The sequence below is a fragment of the Panulirus ornatus genome, chromosome 2 (assembly GCF_036320965.1).
Source record: "Panulirus ornatus isolate Po-2019 chromosome 2, ASM3632096v1, whole genome shotgun sequence".
NCBI classification, from domain to species: domain Eukaryota; kingdom Metazoa; phylum Arthropoda; class Malacostraca; order Decapoda; family Palinuridae; genus Panulirus; species Panulirus ornatus.
The window spans coordinates 97,331,449-97,347,291 of NC_092225.1; the positions used below are offsets into that span (position 1 = coordinate 97,331,449).

Below are 15,843 nucleotides of genomic sequence, written 5' to 3' on the forward strand. Positions count from 1 at the left end.
ACTGTTAGCATCTTATGCTAATAATTTCAGATGAGGTACAAATATATCAGTATGAGCTCTGTTTAAGTTTAGCATGAATTCCAATACTCATTTCTAAGCTTAACAAAGATATCCCCATTTCACTGGCTACCTTCCTTTTGTTAAACTTAGGAAATTAATTCCATTCTAACTGTGCCATTAGAGTTGCAAGAATTTACAGACTCAAAATTTCTCTGCATATTTGATTAAAGATTATTCTTGAACCTTAAATGCAGTTGTGGAGTTTTGTCATTTAGAATTTAAATGAGATTAAGATCAATGACCGTTTTTTGGTGGGGGGGTGTCAAGTTCTATACTGCTGAGTAACAAATCAGGGATCAAGTATGTAATGCCTTAGTGGGAAAAGATTTTTTTTTCTATTCATGATTGCCTTTTCCCATGTTAGTGAGATCGTGCCAGGAACAGTTGAAGAAAGGCCACATCTGCTCACATCCATTCTCCAGCTGTCATTAGTAATACGCTGAGGCCACAGCTCCCTGTCCATGACCAGACCCAGCAGAATATGTCGTGTGGATCATATGCATAAATAATTTTGAAATTGTTGTTCTAGATAACAGTATTCTACTGAATGGTGGAAGAAACTAATTGTGTTGATCTCATAAGCGGAAAAGTATCATTTACAAAGAATTGTTCACAGTTATTTTAAATCATTAAGGGTCCAGTTGAAAGTCTTACCCTTATAATTTCTTCGGAAGAATTAATTTTGCTTTGCACTTTTTCTGTATTTTTTATATGGTATCTGACATAATGATGTTAATGATATATGTTTAGTATCCAGGGTAGCTTCGTTGGTGTGTTCCGGCGTATTGTGTGGCTGTATGGGTCACAGATTCCAACATACTGTGCAGTACACCTCCTCCTCACCCTTGCTAGGCAGCTGCGGGTGAGATTTGCTTGACTTTTGTTTTTCGTTCAACTCTTTCTCATCAAGATTAGCTTTCCCTCTAGATATGAATGATAGAAAAGTAATATCCCTCCTTTGTAAGAAATCAGTGCCAAGATGTCTTGTCATGACTAGTTTGTTGTTGCTCTCTGTAAAAGTAGCATGTAAGTGCACTGAATGCATTGATGGTCATCAGGTCATTGGAAGGAAGGCATATGTTTAGCATTATCTTTATCAGGAATAAAGATATGTTTGCTTTTCTTAACATTATGAAAAAGATAGTGTCTATTGTATGTCATGTACCTTTTATTAATGTTAATCAGAGCATCTTGATATTTTGTTTCTTTAAGGTTAAAGTATGGCTAAGGCTTTTAGAATTTTATGTTGTGCAACATATTAGTAACAATTCCTGCTTTTAGAATTCATCAGATTAAAGCCCAGTAGGAGTAGGGAATCCTGTTGGATGGTTTTGAAGCGAATCATGAACAGTCTTTTACATGGCTTTTCTAAATATTTGGCAGCAATGTTGGTCTTTATTGAAAGGGGGAGTGAAATGGTTTGCAGCTACATTACTCATAGTGACAGACTGTTAAGCAATCAAACTTCTTTTCAAAGTGTTAAAATGCACTTTTTGCTTTCCCTCCCACTGCTGTTTTTACCATACTCTCTTGAAACATTATATATGTATTGGAGTTTTATGATTCATATTTTGTGGATATTTTTCATATGAGAGTAGTTGATAAGCTGTTCCCATTCTTTATAATTACTATGTTTTTAATTGGTAGCTAATGCTCCTCATTGCAAGTTTTGAGAGGGTATTGTAGGGCACTCTGTCTGTGTTTTTTTTTGTTTGTCCTTCCAATTATGTCATACTCTTCTCTGGGACTTCATTGAAGGTATTTTGACAATATTCTGAGGAAATATTTCATAGGACAAGGAATGATTTAGGAATAACTGTCAGAGAGAGATGTGGTAGTAAGCACAATCTGAGAGGGAAGACAGTGGTGTTGAAATGATGTGGACTTACAGAGAGGATGAATGAAGAAAGAATGACAAAGAAGATCTTTATGTTAGAAGTAGAGGAAGCACGTAGGAGGAATATACTGATGTGGAACTGGAAAGACATGGTGAAGGAGGCTCAAGGGTACTAGGACATTAACATTCAGGAGACCTAAAGGCATGCATTGGATAAGGTGAGCTGGGGTGATGTGATTATACGTTCGGCATTGTGTTGTCACTGGGTAGAATCAAGGCATCTGAAGTAAAGGGAAACCATGGAGTAGTTTGTGTGGCTTTACTGTTGATGGAAGGCTGTGGTATTGGTACATTATACATGACATGATAGGGAGCAGATATTTGCAGGTGAGACCATTTTTGATTTGTGTAGACAAGACTTATTTTGGCAGGGAATGTAATTATGTACATAGAAAAAAATCCATTAATGAGGATGTTTACAACTTGATATTGCTGTTATGTTTAATTTATATGGTGATGTGCCAATCTTTCTTTTCATACATCAGTCATACCTTTTCCTTAAGAACCAGTAAAAGGTTATTGACCAACTTTTTGATAATATTCCTCAGGTATGGATATTGCTGTCACACTCATACTGTAGTGACCATTACTTTGTCATTTCTGAAGGAAATATCAATTGTGTTAATGATTCATCATAAATAGTTTATATTTATTTTTCGTATGCACTGCAGTACTCACTTGGCTGTCTGTGATTAGCTGTACCATAAACCATTTAGGTGATATACCAGTTTTGACCTCTGTGCATGTCAGTGATCTCAATACAGTGTTCACTGTGAATTTGTATGGTGTGTGCCTCCATGGCTAGCCTCCAGCCAGGCTGCCACAATATGCCTCTGTGAGAGTCTTTCCTCGGTTCACAGTGTACACGTTAATTGTTTTTTGTCTCATTTTGTTTGCTGATATTCTTTTTCTTGTTATGGGAGTGTGATTGATTTAGAATGTTAAGTGTCTGTGGTTGGTAGCCTGTGAGAGGGGAAAGGTGGGAGGTGAGTCATTGGTGATGGTAGGAGCACCTGCATTCCCTATCTTCCACCTGTGGTTGGAGGCTGCTGGGGCTAATGAGTTTATCATAAAATTGGGTATTCTGGGATTGCAGACCACTGCTTGAACTCCGATGACCAGGGAGTTTTGTAATTTTTTAAATGTTGATACATTTAGTCATTGTCATATTCTCTAGCTATGTCTTCCTTTGTGCATTATGTAATTACTTTATTTTTCAGATGATTGGGGAGGATGGTTACTGTCCATCTCTTTTTTCATCCATGCTCACCCTCACACCATTGGCAGTCGTTCCTTTTGTTAAGGTTGCCAACCTTGTCCTGAAGTAAGGCATAGATCATACATATTATTTTATGACTTATTGTATAATACTGAACAGCTATTTAATTCTGTGTGAGATTTTAATGAAGTAATTTGTTGGCATAATGATTATATGCTTTATTTCTTCTTTGTCTGCTTTCCCTTTTGTATGATTGAATAGGAATGTAATTGATGATAAGATAGATTATTTTTTTTTTTCAGGAGTTTGGAGTTTGCTGATGATATGTCCATTATGAGCAGTAATGGAGAGGATCTCCCAGTTCTCCCAATATTATTGTTTTTGGGAACATTGCCGATGACCCTTTTCATGGGTGCAGTTACTTGGGGACTAGTTTTCTTGTCTGGGAATGCAGCTCATTCATTTGTTGTTAAGTGAGTTACCACCAGCTATGTATGTTAGGAAGTATTGTTATATGCATATAGGTCTAATTGATATTTATTTATTTATTCATGTGGAGAGAATGTTGCACAGAAGCTGCATATTTAGATCCAGTAGATCATTATATTATTCCAGTTTGCTTGGTAGAATTCATTTGACTGAATAATATTCACTGATACCCTAATTAGCATTCAGGATGCATTTCTAGGAAATGGAGCGCTAAAAGACAGTGCTCTCAATGGGGTCATTACAACATTGCACAGATGTGCTCCTCATGACATTATTTTTTACCTGTGGTGACCATTCTAACCCCTCTAACTATTGTCCTGTTGCTTTGCCACTACAGTTTCCAAAGTTTTTGAATCCCTTCTTAACTCCTATATCATCTCTTCTCATCTCCCCTGTCCTCAGACATCTTGCATCTCTCAATCTCCTCTCTGATCACTAGTATGGCTTCTGTAAGGCGAGATCCGCTGATGATATTCTGTTGCATCACACTAATGTCTGGTTATCTTCCCTGAAAGTTATATGGGAATCCTATTTATCTGCATTTGATGTATCCAAAACTTTTGACTGCTGACTGGCATTGGGGTTTCATTTCTAAGCTCCCCTCTTTTGGTTTCCCTCCCTTGCTCTCCTCCCTGATGTATAGCTTCCTCTTTGGCTGGCCTATCTCCATGGTTGTGGATAGATCAGCTTCTCCACCTTGTAATCCATCATCATTGGTGTTCCTGAAGGATCTGTCATGTCTCCTACACTTTTTCAACCTTTTACAACTGATTTCCTTTATTCTCCAAATAACTAAATGCATTCATATACTGATGACTCAACATTGCCATATGTTGATGACTTGACACTGCATTCTTCCACATCTTTCAGTTCTGCTCCTCCTCCTCTCACGCTATCTGCATCTCATCTCGACACAGTTGTCTAGCTATCTTTCTATATCTCTAATGCGTGTTCCCTTCTGGAACTCCTTCAAGGGGATGGCCATAGCAATAGTCTCCATAACTAATGAACTCCAGTGCTGCCTCTTAGCCTTAAGTGCCTCACCATTAACAGACCTCTGGCAGAGTGCAAGTGTAGCACAGTGCTTGTGTAGGCCCCTACCTAATGTTCCTGCTGACTGCTTCTATGTAATCCTCCTGCCCAGTGTTCCTACCCACTACTTTTACTTAATGTTTCTCCCTAATGTTCCTACCCTCCTATCTACTTGTTTCTCCCTACTACTTTTGTCTATTGCTCCTACCATTTTACTAAAAGATTATGAGAGGCAAGTGTTTGGGAGCAGATGTGTGAGTGTGTTAGCAGCTTTGATGCATGAGACCGGCTTATAGTGATGGGTGATTTAAATGTGAAGGTGAGTAATGTGGCAGTTGAGGGTATAATTGGTGTACATGGGGTGTTTAGTGTTGTAAATGGAAATGGTGAAGAGCTTGTGGATTTGTGTGCTGAAAAAGAACTGGTGATTGGGAATACCTGGTTTAAAAAGAGAGATACATAAGTATATATATTTGAGTAGGAGAGAAGGTCAAAGGGCATTATTGGATTACGTGTTAATTGATAGGTGTGTAAAAGAGTCTTTTGGATGTTAATGTGCTGAGAGGGGCAGCTGGAGGGATGTCTGATCACTGTCTGGTGGAGGCAAAGGTGAAGATTTGTGGGGGTTTTCAGAAAAGAAGAGAGAATGTTGGGGAGAAGAGAGTGGTGAGAGTGAGTGAGCTTGGAAATATCAGGAGAGATTGAGGGTCAAATTTCAAAAGGTGAGAGTAAATAATGTGAGGGGAGTGGGTGAGGAATGGGATGTATTTAGGGAAGCAGTGATGGCTTGTGCAAAAGATGCATGTGGCATAAGAAAGGTTGGAGATGGGCAGATTAGAAAGGGTAGTGAGTGGTGGGATGAAGAAGTAAGGTTGTTAGTGAAAGAGGAAAGAGAGGCATCTGGACAATACTTACAGGGAAGTAGTGCAAATGACTGGGAGATGTATAAAAGAGAGCAGCAGGAGGTCAAGAGAAAGGTGCAAGAGGTGAAAAAGAGGGCAAAGGACAGTTGGGATGAGAGAGAATCATTAGATTTTAGGGAGAATAAAAAGATGTTATGGAAGGAGGTGAATAATGTGTGTAAGACAAGAGAAGAAATGACATCGGTGAAGGTGGCAAGTGGGTAAGTAGTAACAGGTAGTGATGAAGTGAGAAGTTAGTGAGTATTTTGAAGGTTTGTTGGATGTCTTTGATGATAGTGGCAGATATAGGGTGTTTTGGTCAGGATGGTGTGCGAAGTGAGAGGGTTGGGGAGAATGTTTTGGTAAATAGAGAAGAGGTAGTGAAAGTTTGTGGAAGATGAAATTCAGCAAGGTGGCGGGTTTGAATGGTATCACAGTGGAATTTTTTAAAAAAGGGTTATTGCGTAGCTGATTGGTTGGTAAAGATATTCAGTGTATGCATGAATCATGGTGAAGTGCCTGAGGATTGGCAGAATGCATGCGTTCTCCTTGTACAAAGGCAAATGGGATAAAGGTGAGTGTTCAAGCTACAGAGGCATTAGTTTGTTGAGTATTCCTAGGAAATTATATGGGAGGGTATTGATTGAGAGGGTGAAGGTATGTACAGAGCATTAGAATGGGGAAGAGGAGTGTGGTTTCAGAAGTGGTAGAGGATGTGTGGATCAGGTGTTTGCTTTGAAGAATGTATGAGAAATACTTAGAAAAACAGATGGATTTGTATGTAGCATTTATAAATCTGGAGAAGGCATATGATAGGGTTGATAGAGATGCTTTGTGGAAGGATTTATTAGTATATGGGGTGGGAGGTAAGTTGTTAGAAGCAGTGAAAGGTTTTCACCAAGGATGTAAGTCATGTGTACGAGTAGGAAGAGAGAAGAGTGATTGGTTCCCAGTGAATGTCGGTTTGTGGCAGGGGTGTGTGATGTCCCCATGGTTGTTTGTTTATGGATGGGGTGGTTAGGGAGGTAAGTGCAAGAGTTTGGAAGAGAGGGGCAAGTATGCAGTCTGTTGTGGATAAGTGGGCCTGGGAAGTGAGTCAGTTGTCTTTTGTTTGCTGATGATACAGCTCTAGTGGCTGATTGGGGTGAGAAACTGAAGAGGATGGTGACTGAGTTTGGAAAAGTGTGTGATAGGAGAAAGTTTAGAGTTAATATGAATAAGAGCATGGATATTAGGTTCAATAGGGTTGAGGGGTAAGTTAATTGGGATGTAAGTTTGAGGAAGTGAAGTATTTTAGATATATGGGAATGGATGGAGCGATGAAAGCGGAAGTGAGTCACAGGATGGGGGAGCAGGCGAAAGGTATGGCAGTGATGAAGAATGTGTGGAAGGAGAGAATGTTATCTCGTAGAGCAAAAATGGGTATGTTTGAAGGAATGATAGTTCCAACAATGTTATATGGTTGCGAGGCATGGGCTATAGAAGGGTTGTTCGAAGGAGGATGGATGTGTTGGAAATAAAATGTTTGAGGACAATGTATGGTTTGAAGTGGTTTGATCGAGTAAGTAATGAAAGAAAGGTGTGTGGAAATAGAAAAGAATGTGGTTTAGAGCAGAAGAGGGTGTGTTGAAATGGTTTGGACATATGGAGAGAATGAGTAAGGAAAGTTTGACTAAAAGTATATATGTGTTAGAGGTTGAGGGAAGAAGGAGAAGCGGGAGACCAAATTGGAGGTGGAAGGATGGAGTGAAAAAGATTTTGAATGATAGGGGCATGCAAGGAATAGAGTAAACTGATACAAAATGTGGTATACTGGTATACTAGGGTCAACGTGCAACCATATTATATTGTTGGAACTGCTATTCCTTCAAACATGCCCATTTTTGCTCTCTGAGATAACATTCTCTCTTTCCACAAATTCTTTATCGCTCCTAGAACCTTCACCCACTCCCCCACCCTATGACCCTATTCTGCTTCCATGGTTTCATTTGCTGCCAAGTCCACTCCCAAATATCTAAAATGCTTTACTTCCTCAAATTTTTTCCATTTAAACTTACGTCCCAACTAACTTGTTCCTCAAGTATAGCTTAAGGCTGTGCCCCATTTCTTGGGAGGAGTAGATGGGACCCTTTTGGGCAGGAAAGTTTGTGAAGGGCATTGTCCCAGTTGATTGCATCCCAGTCTTTTCTTCTTGTCCATTGTCTGAAGGTTGTCACAGCTGATTGTTGTTCTAATGTCCTGTTCCTTCCTCTGATGCCACAACAGATAGGGATCAAAAATAGACTCACAGATAATCATCTTACTCTGAGAGCACATCCACATAGCCCTCATTAAAGAAATCAGACTCAATTTGGAGACCTCGTTCAAGAAACCAGACTTGCTTACAGCTTACTTTCTACAGTTACATTCCCATGAGTCAAGACAGACGACAAGGACAAGGAGGAGGACTCGTAACACTTTCCCACCAAACCCAACCATTCTCTAGCACCACACCAGAAATACAGTCCTTAAGAATAAACCTCACAGAACTAGTCACGACATAATCAACACTTACTTACCTCCCTCACATACATGCCCTTCCAAGTACACTTCCCAACTGCAAAACCTAACCAGCACACCTAACACCTGTATCTGTAGAGACTTCAGTGCTCACCGTCCCATGTGGCTCAATATTCACACCCATGACTCCTGAGGTGAAATTCTCTTGTATCCTCTCAGTATCCTCTCAGTATCTTTAACCAATGCAACCAGCCGACTAGACTCCCAACCCATTACCTCCAGCAGCCAACCTTGCAGTACATCACCTGTTCTGCATGCAAGGAACACCTGCAGCATGCTAGACAAACTGACCTCTAGCCACCTGCCCATCCTGGTAACACCCCATTGGCCATTGTAACCTGCACAACCACCAAAAAAGACTTTAACTTTAGGAAAGGAAAATGATCAGCCTTCGTGAGGTACATGGAAACAGAGCTCCAAAACTTCAATAATAGGTGATTTCCCATTCCTAGATCATGTAATGTAATGATTCATCATTATCTCCAAGTAAGCCAGCTGAAAAACATACCAAAAGGACATAGAAAAGAAACAACTAAACTTACCCACATTAGTTACATACCTTGTAGAACAAAGGCACTCACCATTGATTGAAATTAGGAAAAAAAATCCAAACTCTAACACCATCACAAACTTAATAACTGAAAGGCAAATTGAAAACTGGCACTCCTTCCTCAGCACAGTGAATCACATGACCAATAGGGGAAAGACATGAAATGAGGCTTGAAGCATTAAGAGCTTAGATCCTTGTGCTTCATAAGATGTGTGGAACAGTGAAGAGATTAACTAAAAAATGGTTCTCTTGCACATGTGCAGTATTCATAGTTAAAGGGTTAGTATAGTACTGTATTACCTGTTTGTTAGTAAATTTCCCAGTGTATTAAGGAACATTGTTATGAAGATTAGTATTTGTCTAGCTAATGTTTTGTCCTTTCAGGTTATTAGGATATTCTGTTGGTGGAACAGACATGGTTGCTGAAATTGCAGTAACAGGGCTGTCTCGTGTCCCAGTTCTGGTGGGTGTGGCACTCATATCTTTAGCCTACTCATCATGTGGCACTCTTGCTCTGAGTTTAGCTGGTATATTTTACTTTATAAAGGTAAGGGGAACTGCATTTAACCATTTTTTTTTGTCTCCCGCGTTTGCGAGGTAGTGCAAGGAAACAGACAAAAGAAATGGCCCAACCCACCCCCATACACATGTATATACATACGTCCACACACGCAAATATACATACCTACACAGCTTTCCATGGTTTACCCCAGACGCTTCACATGCCTTGATTCAATCCACTGACAGCACGTCAACCCCGGTATATCACATCGCTCCAATTCACTCTATTCCTTGCCCTCCTTTCACCCTCCTGCATGTTCAGGCCCCGATCACACAAAATCTTTTTCACTCCATCTTTCCACCTCCAGTTTGGTCTCCCTCTTCTCCTCGTTCCCTCCACCTCCGACACATATATCCTCTTGGTCAATCTTTCCTCACTCATTCTCTCCATGTGACCAAACCATTTCAAAACACCCTCTTCTGCTCTCTCAACCACGCTCTTTTTATTTCCACACATCTCTCTTACCCTTACGTTACTTACTCGATCAAACCACCTCACACCACACATTGTCCTCAAACATCTCATTTCCAGCACATCCATCCTCCTGCGCACAACTCTATCCATAGTCCACGCCTCGCAACCATATAACATTGTTGGAACCACTATTCCTTCAAACATACCCATTTTTGCTTTCCGAGATAATGTTCTCGACTTCCACACATTCTTCAAGGCTCCCAGAATTTTCGCCCCCTCCCCCACCCTATGATCCACTTCCACTTTCATGGTTCCATCCGCTGCCAGATCCACTCCCAGATATCTAAAACACTTCACTTCCTCAAGTTTTTCTCCATTCAAACTCACCTCCCAATTGACTTGACCCTCACCCCTACTGTACCTAATAACCTTGCTCTTATTCACATTTACTCTTGACTTTCTTCTTTCACACACTTTACCAAACTCAGTCACCAGCTTCTGCAGTTTCTCACATGAATCAGCCACCAGCGCTGTATCATCAGCGAACAACAACTGACTCACTTCCAAGCTCTCTCATCCCCAACAGACTTCATCCTTGCCCCTCTTTCCAAAACTCTTGCATTCATCTCCCTAACAACCCCATCCATAAACAAATTAAACAACCATGGAGACATCACACACCCCTGCCGCAAACCTACATTCACTGAGAACCAATCACTTTCCTCTCTTCCTACACGTACACATGCTTTACATCCTCGATAAAAACTTTTCACTGCTTCTAACAACTTGCCTCCCACACCATATATTCTTAATACCTTCCACAGAGCATCTCTATCAACTCTATCATATGCCTTCTCCAGATCCATAAATGCTACATACAAATCCATTTGCTTTTCTAAGTATTTCTCACATACATTCTTCAAAGCAAACACCTGATCCACACATCCTCTACCACTTCTGAAACCACACTGCTCTTCCCCAATCTGATGCTCTGTACATGCCTTCACCCTCTCAATCAATACCCTCCCATACAATTTGCCAGGAATACTCAACAGACTTATACCTCTGTAATTTGAGCACTCACTCTTATCCCCTTTGCCTTTGTACAATGGCACTATGCACGCATTCCGCCAATCCTCAGGCACATCACCATGAGTCATACATACATTAAATAACCTTACCAACCAGTCAACAATACAGTCACCCCCTTTTTTAATAAATTCCACTGCAATACCATCCAAACCTGCTGCCTTGCCGGCTTTCATCTTCCGCAAAGCTTTTACTACCTCTTCTCTGTTTACCAAATCATTTTCCCTAACCCTCGCACTTTGCACACCACCTCGACCAAAACACCCTTATATCTGTCACTCTATCATCAAACACATTCAACAAACCTTCAAAATACTCACTCCATCTCCTTCTCACATCACCACTACTTGTTATCACCTCCCCATTTGCGCCCTTCACTGAAGTTCCCATTTGCTCCCTTGTCTTACGCACTTTATTTACCTCCTTCGAGAACATCTTTTTTTTTTTTCTTTTTCTTTCAAACTATTCGCCATTTCCCGCATTAGCGGGGTAGCGTTAAGAACAGAGGACTGGGCCTTTGAGGGAATATCCTCACTTGGCCCAGTTCTCTGTTCCTTCTTTTGGAAAATTAGAAAAAAAAAAAAAAAAAAACGAGAGGGGAGGATTTCCAGCCCCCCGCTCCTAGTGATACCCTCTTATTATCTACAGTCCCTACTGTAAGCAGCCTGTCACTGCATACAAGTAGTATGTACATGTTTCCTGGAAGAAGTCAGTGAAAGCTCTGGGTTTATTGAAAGCTCTACAAACCCAGTCAAAACTAATACCAACAAAGCTATTTGGTAACACCTTTTCCTGAAAAGGTTCCTGAAAAGAACATCTTTTTATTCTCCCTAAAATTTAATGATACTCTCTCACCCCAACTCTCATTTGCCCTTTTTTTCACCTCTTGCACCTTTCTCTTGACCTCCTATCTCTTTCTTTTATACGTCTCCCACTCAATTTCATTTTTTCCCTGCAAAAATCGTCCAAATGCCTCTCTCTTCTCTTTCACTAATACTCTTACTTCTTCATCCCACCACTCACTATCCTATCTAATCAACCCACCTCCCACTCTTCTCATGCCACAAGCATCTTTTGCGCAATCCATCACTGATTCCCTAATTACATCCCATTCCTCCCCCACTCCCCTTACTTCCATTGTTCTCACCTTTTTCCATTCTGTACTCAGTCTCTACTGGTACTTCCTCACACAAGTCTCCTTCCCAAGCTCACTTACTCTCACCACCCTCTTCACCCCAACATTCACTCATTTAACCATGTTATATATTTTTGTACATTTATTGAATTATTGTGATAAAGGGGATTATAACTGTATTGCTATTCATGAGTAATCTCCAAAAGTAAGGACAAGCTTGATACTTTAATGAGAGAGAAAATAGAAGCAGTACTTATGTCTATCACAGCTGGGTAAAGATATTGACAAGGCCACACACAATGTCAGTTGACACAGGCAAGGGAAGGATAATTATTTGAGTTGTACCACTCCCATTTATATGAAAAGTTTCTTTTACTGTATATTGTAGATTGTTCTTTTGTTCAGTTGATGGACAGTGTTTTGTTAATGGTGAGATCTGGTAGAGTTATTTAGGGAGACAATATACTGAAAATGAAATAAAGTTGAATGTTTTTTCATCAGTGAGTACTTGTATGGTACTGTAGTGTCTTCATGCATGCAACTGTTTCAAGAAGAGATGAGGGCTTACCACAGATGTTCTTTACCCATTGTTCCCTCACTTCATGACTGTGATAGTCTGTCTGTCGGACATATTTGGTTTAAACAGACATACTTTCTTTTAAGAATTTTTTTTTCATTATGTTATGTTGTATATACTTTTGGAACCTCCCCTTTTTTTTTTTTTCAAATCACTAGCTACAGCCTAAGCATGGTTATGGTTTTAGGCTACAGCTGCCATTTTTTCATTACGTATGCCTTAACAGAGGACTGTGATAATCTATCCGATGAACATTTTGAATTTTTACAGACATAGGAGTCTTTTTTTCTTTTTAAGAATTTTTATTTTATTTTCTGTATTTTTGGCAACCCAATCTGCTTTTCTGTAAGTTTTAGTTCTCCGAAGTCTAGAATATTGAATATTTATAGTAAATCATATTGAATCTTTCTTCATAAGAAATCTTTTAAGAAACTGTACACTTTGAAGTGCAGGAGACTATTCATGTGTGGCGGGTGGCAGTGGGAATGGATAGGGGCAGACAGTATGAATCGTGTACATGTGTATATGTGTATGTGTCTGTGTGTGTATATGTGTGTATGCGTTGAGATGTATAGGTGTTTATATGTGTGTGTGGACGTGTATGTATATACATGTGTATGTGGGTGGGTTGGGCCATTCTTTCGTCTGTTTCCTTGCGCTACCTGGCTAACGCGGGAGACGGCAGCAAAGCAAGATAGATATAAATAATTTGTTTCTGGTTTGCTAGATTGGGTGTAAATTTGTAGTTGTGTCTGGTTTCCTAGATTGGGTGTAATGTCTTTTTTCATTGATGATGGTCAGTTTTTAAAGGGTTTAGAGGCATTTCTTTCTTTGGGAATGAGGGGTGGAAGACACAGGTGTCTCACAGTGTAAAGTTTTATGGGGAAAAATGTTAACTTGTGGGTTTGATAAGGTAATGGAAAGACTGGATCAGCCAGTTTTCTTAATATATGAGAAAATGTGAAAAAGAGCAAGGTTATTAGGTACAGTAGGGTTGAGGGACAAGTCAATTGGGAGGTAAGTTTGAATGGAGAAAAACTGAAGGAAGTGAAGTGTTTTAGATATCTGGGAGTTGATTTGGCAGCAGATGGAACCATGGAAACGGAAGTGAATCATAGGGTGGGGGAGGGGGCGAAAGTTCTGGGAGCGTTGAAAAATGTGTGGGAGTCGAGAACATTATCTTGAAAAGCAAAAATGGTTATGTTTGAAGGAATAGTGGTTCCAACAAATGTTATATGGTTGCGAGGTGTGGGCTATAGATAGAGTTGTGCAGAGGAGGGTGGATGTGCTAGAAATGAGATGTTTGAGGACAATATGTGGTGTGAGGTGGTTTGATCGAGTAAGTAATGAAAGGGTAAGAGAGATGTGTGGTAAGAAAAAGAGTGTGCTTGAGAGAGCAGAAGAGGGTGTTTTGAAATGGTTTGGTCACATGGAGAGAATGAGTGAGGAAAGATTAACAAAGAGGATATATGTGTCAGAGGTGGAGGGAACAAGGAGAAGTGGGAGATCAAATTGGAGGTGGAAAGATGGAGTGATAAAGATTTTGAGTGATCGGGGCCTGAACGTGCAGGAGGGTGAAAGGCATTTAAGGAATAGAGTGAATTGGAATGATGTGGTATACCGGGGTCGACGTACTGTTAATGGATTGAACCAGGGCATGTGAAGATTCTGGGGTAAACCATGGAAAGTTCTGTGGAGCCTGGATGTGGAAAGGGAGCTGTGGTTTCGGTGCATTATACATGACAGCTAGAGACTGAGTGTGAACGAATGTGGCCTTGTTGTCTTTTCCTAGCACTACCTCGCGCACATGCGGGGGGAGGGGGTTGTCATTTCATGTGTAGCGGGGTGGCGACGGGAATGAATAAGGGCAGACGGTATGTAATATGTACTTGTGTATATATGTATATGTCTGTGTGTGTATATATATGTATATGTTGAGATGTATAGGTATGTATATGTGCATGTGTGGATGTGTTTGTATATACATGTGTATGTGGGTGGGTTGGGTCATTCTTTCGTCTGTTTCCTTGCGCCACCTCGCTAATGTGGGAGACAGCGACAAAGTATGATAAATGAAATAAATAAAATGAGAAACACTAGTCCTTTGGTTTGGTTAGTGGATTGTTAGATGATGCATGTCTCATTAAAATGGATGTATTGATGAGTAATGAAAACCAAGAGAAGAAAAGAATATGTAAAGCGAGATAGTATTAGAATGAATGATTTAGTGCTGAGGATTCTTGGACATGCAGGAGAAATGATTGGAGCAGTGTATTTCAGTTGAAGGGAAGGAAATGGAGGGGATAAGTGAAGGTCAGATGGAATGACAAAATCAAGACATGTGTAAGATTTGTATCAGTATGTGTATGTGTAGAGATGTAATTGAGCTATGGTGTTTAGAAAGAGTAAGACAGCTGTAGTGCTGTACAGAAAAGAATGTCTTTTAACTGTATATAATGACACAGAACAACTTTCATAGTTTACTGAATTAGATTACTCAATAAGATCATCAAGTGTAAAATTGTAGAGATTTGCTTGTTAGTACTTCTAGCAATTTCTCTCTGCATTAGGTTTTTAAACTCTATGAGGACTACATAGAAAAGATTGTGCTGGGACTAGTGCCTGGTGTAGCAGATGATGGGAGCACCACATGTCGAGCCCTGTCGAGAGTCCACTTCCATCTAACTTTAATGATGCTGGTGTTCCTTGTCACCACCCTCAACTTGCCCACTCTTATAATTTGGAGCAGACTAGTAAGGTAAGTCACACTGGATTTGTATTAACTCTGTCTTGTTCATATCTTTGTTTGTAATTCATGAAAATTAGTTGGAGGGAAGATGTGATGGGAACCACTGATGCACTCAGACAAGTCATCAGTTTTAATGACCTTACTCTTTAAATGTTGGGTTTATTTCCTGTCTAATGGATGTGTATGCTGCCTTTCTGTTGTCATTTATAGATGTGTCTCTTTGGTTTCTAAGTAGTCCAAAATGTTAAAGTAGAGTCTTGTACTCAAAACTTTATTTCTTGCATATTTCTTGTCCTACTTGTCAACACTCTTAAGCTTGCTCCTGAGTAGTCAGATCTCTTTTTTCTCTCATGAGATACTCTCTAGTATATTCTTTAGGTTAATGGCATTAAGACCATCCAACCCTCTGTCTTCTAGTGGGAAAACAGTGGTTTTTCCCTCCCTGTTGCTGTCATTGTAACGACATAGCAGCCGCTTACTTGTTTTGGGCCCACTCTCAGCCAGCGAGAGTGTGCCACAAAGGTGATGTCGTTGAAACAGTGACTCTCGGCCATTGACGTCATAGATTTTTTCTAGGTTGTATACATTCAAGGCATGCTACCAGACTGA

General features: G+C 40.1%; 1 protein-coding gene across 3 annotated transcripts in view; it reads left to right on the forward strand.

Moving 5' to 3' along the window:
* Window positions 1-15,843, forward strand: part of PGAP1 (GPI inositol-deacylase) — a 67,627-nt gene that overhangs the window by 41,469 nt on the left and 10,315 nt on the right. For all 3 annotated transcript variants that reach the window (XM_071680528.1, XM_071680518.1, XM_071680509.1), the window contains 5 exons: window positions 811-922; window positions 3,178-3,281; window positions 3,479-3,649; window positions 9,093-9,255; window positions 15,056-15,243. In XM_071680528.1, the coding sequence (XP_071536629.1) occupies window positions 811-922; window positions 3,178-3,281; window positions 3,479-3,649; window positions 9,093-9,255; window positions 15,056-15,243 (738 nt within the window). The remainder of the gene's footprint in view (window positions 1-810; window positions 923-3,177; window positions 3,282-3,478; window positions 3,650-9,092; window positions 9,256-15,055; window positions 15,244-15,843) is intronic.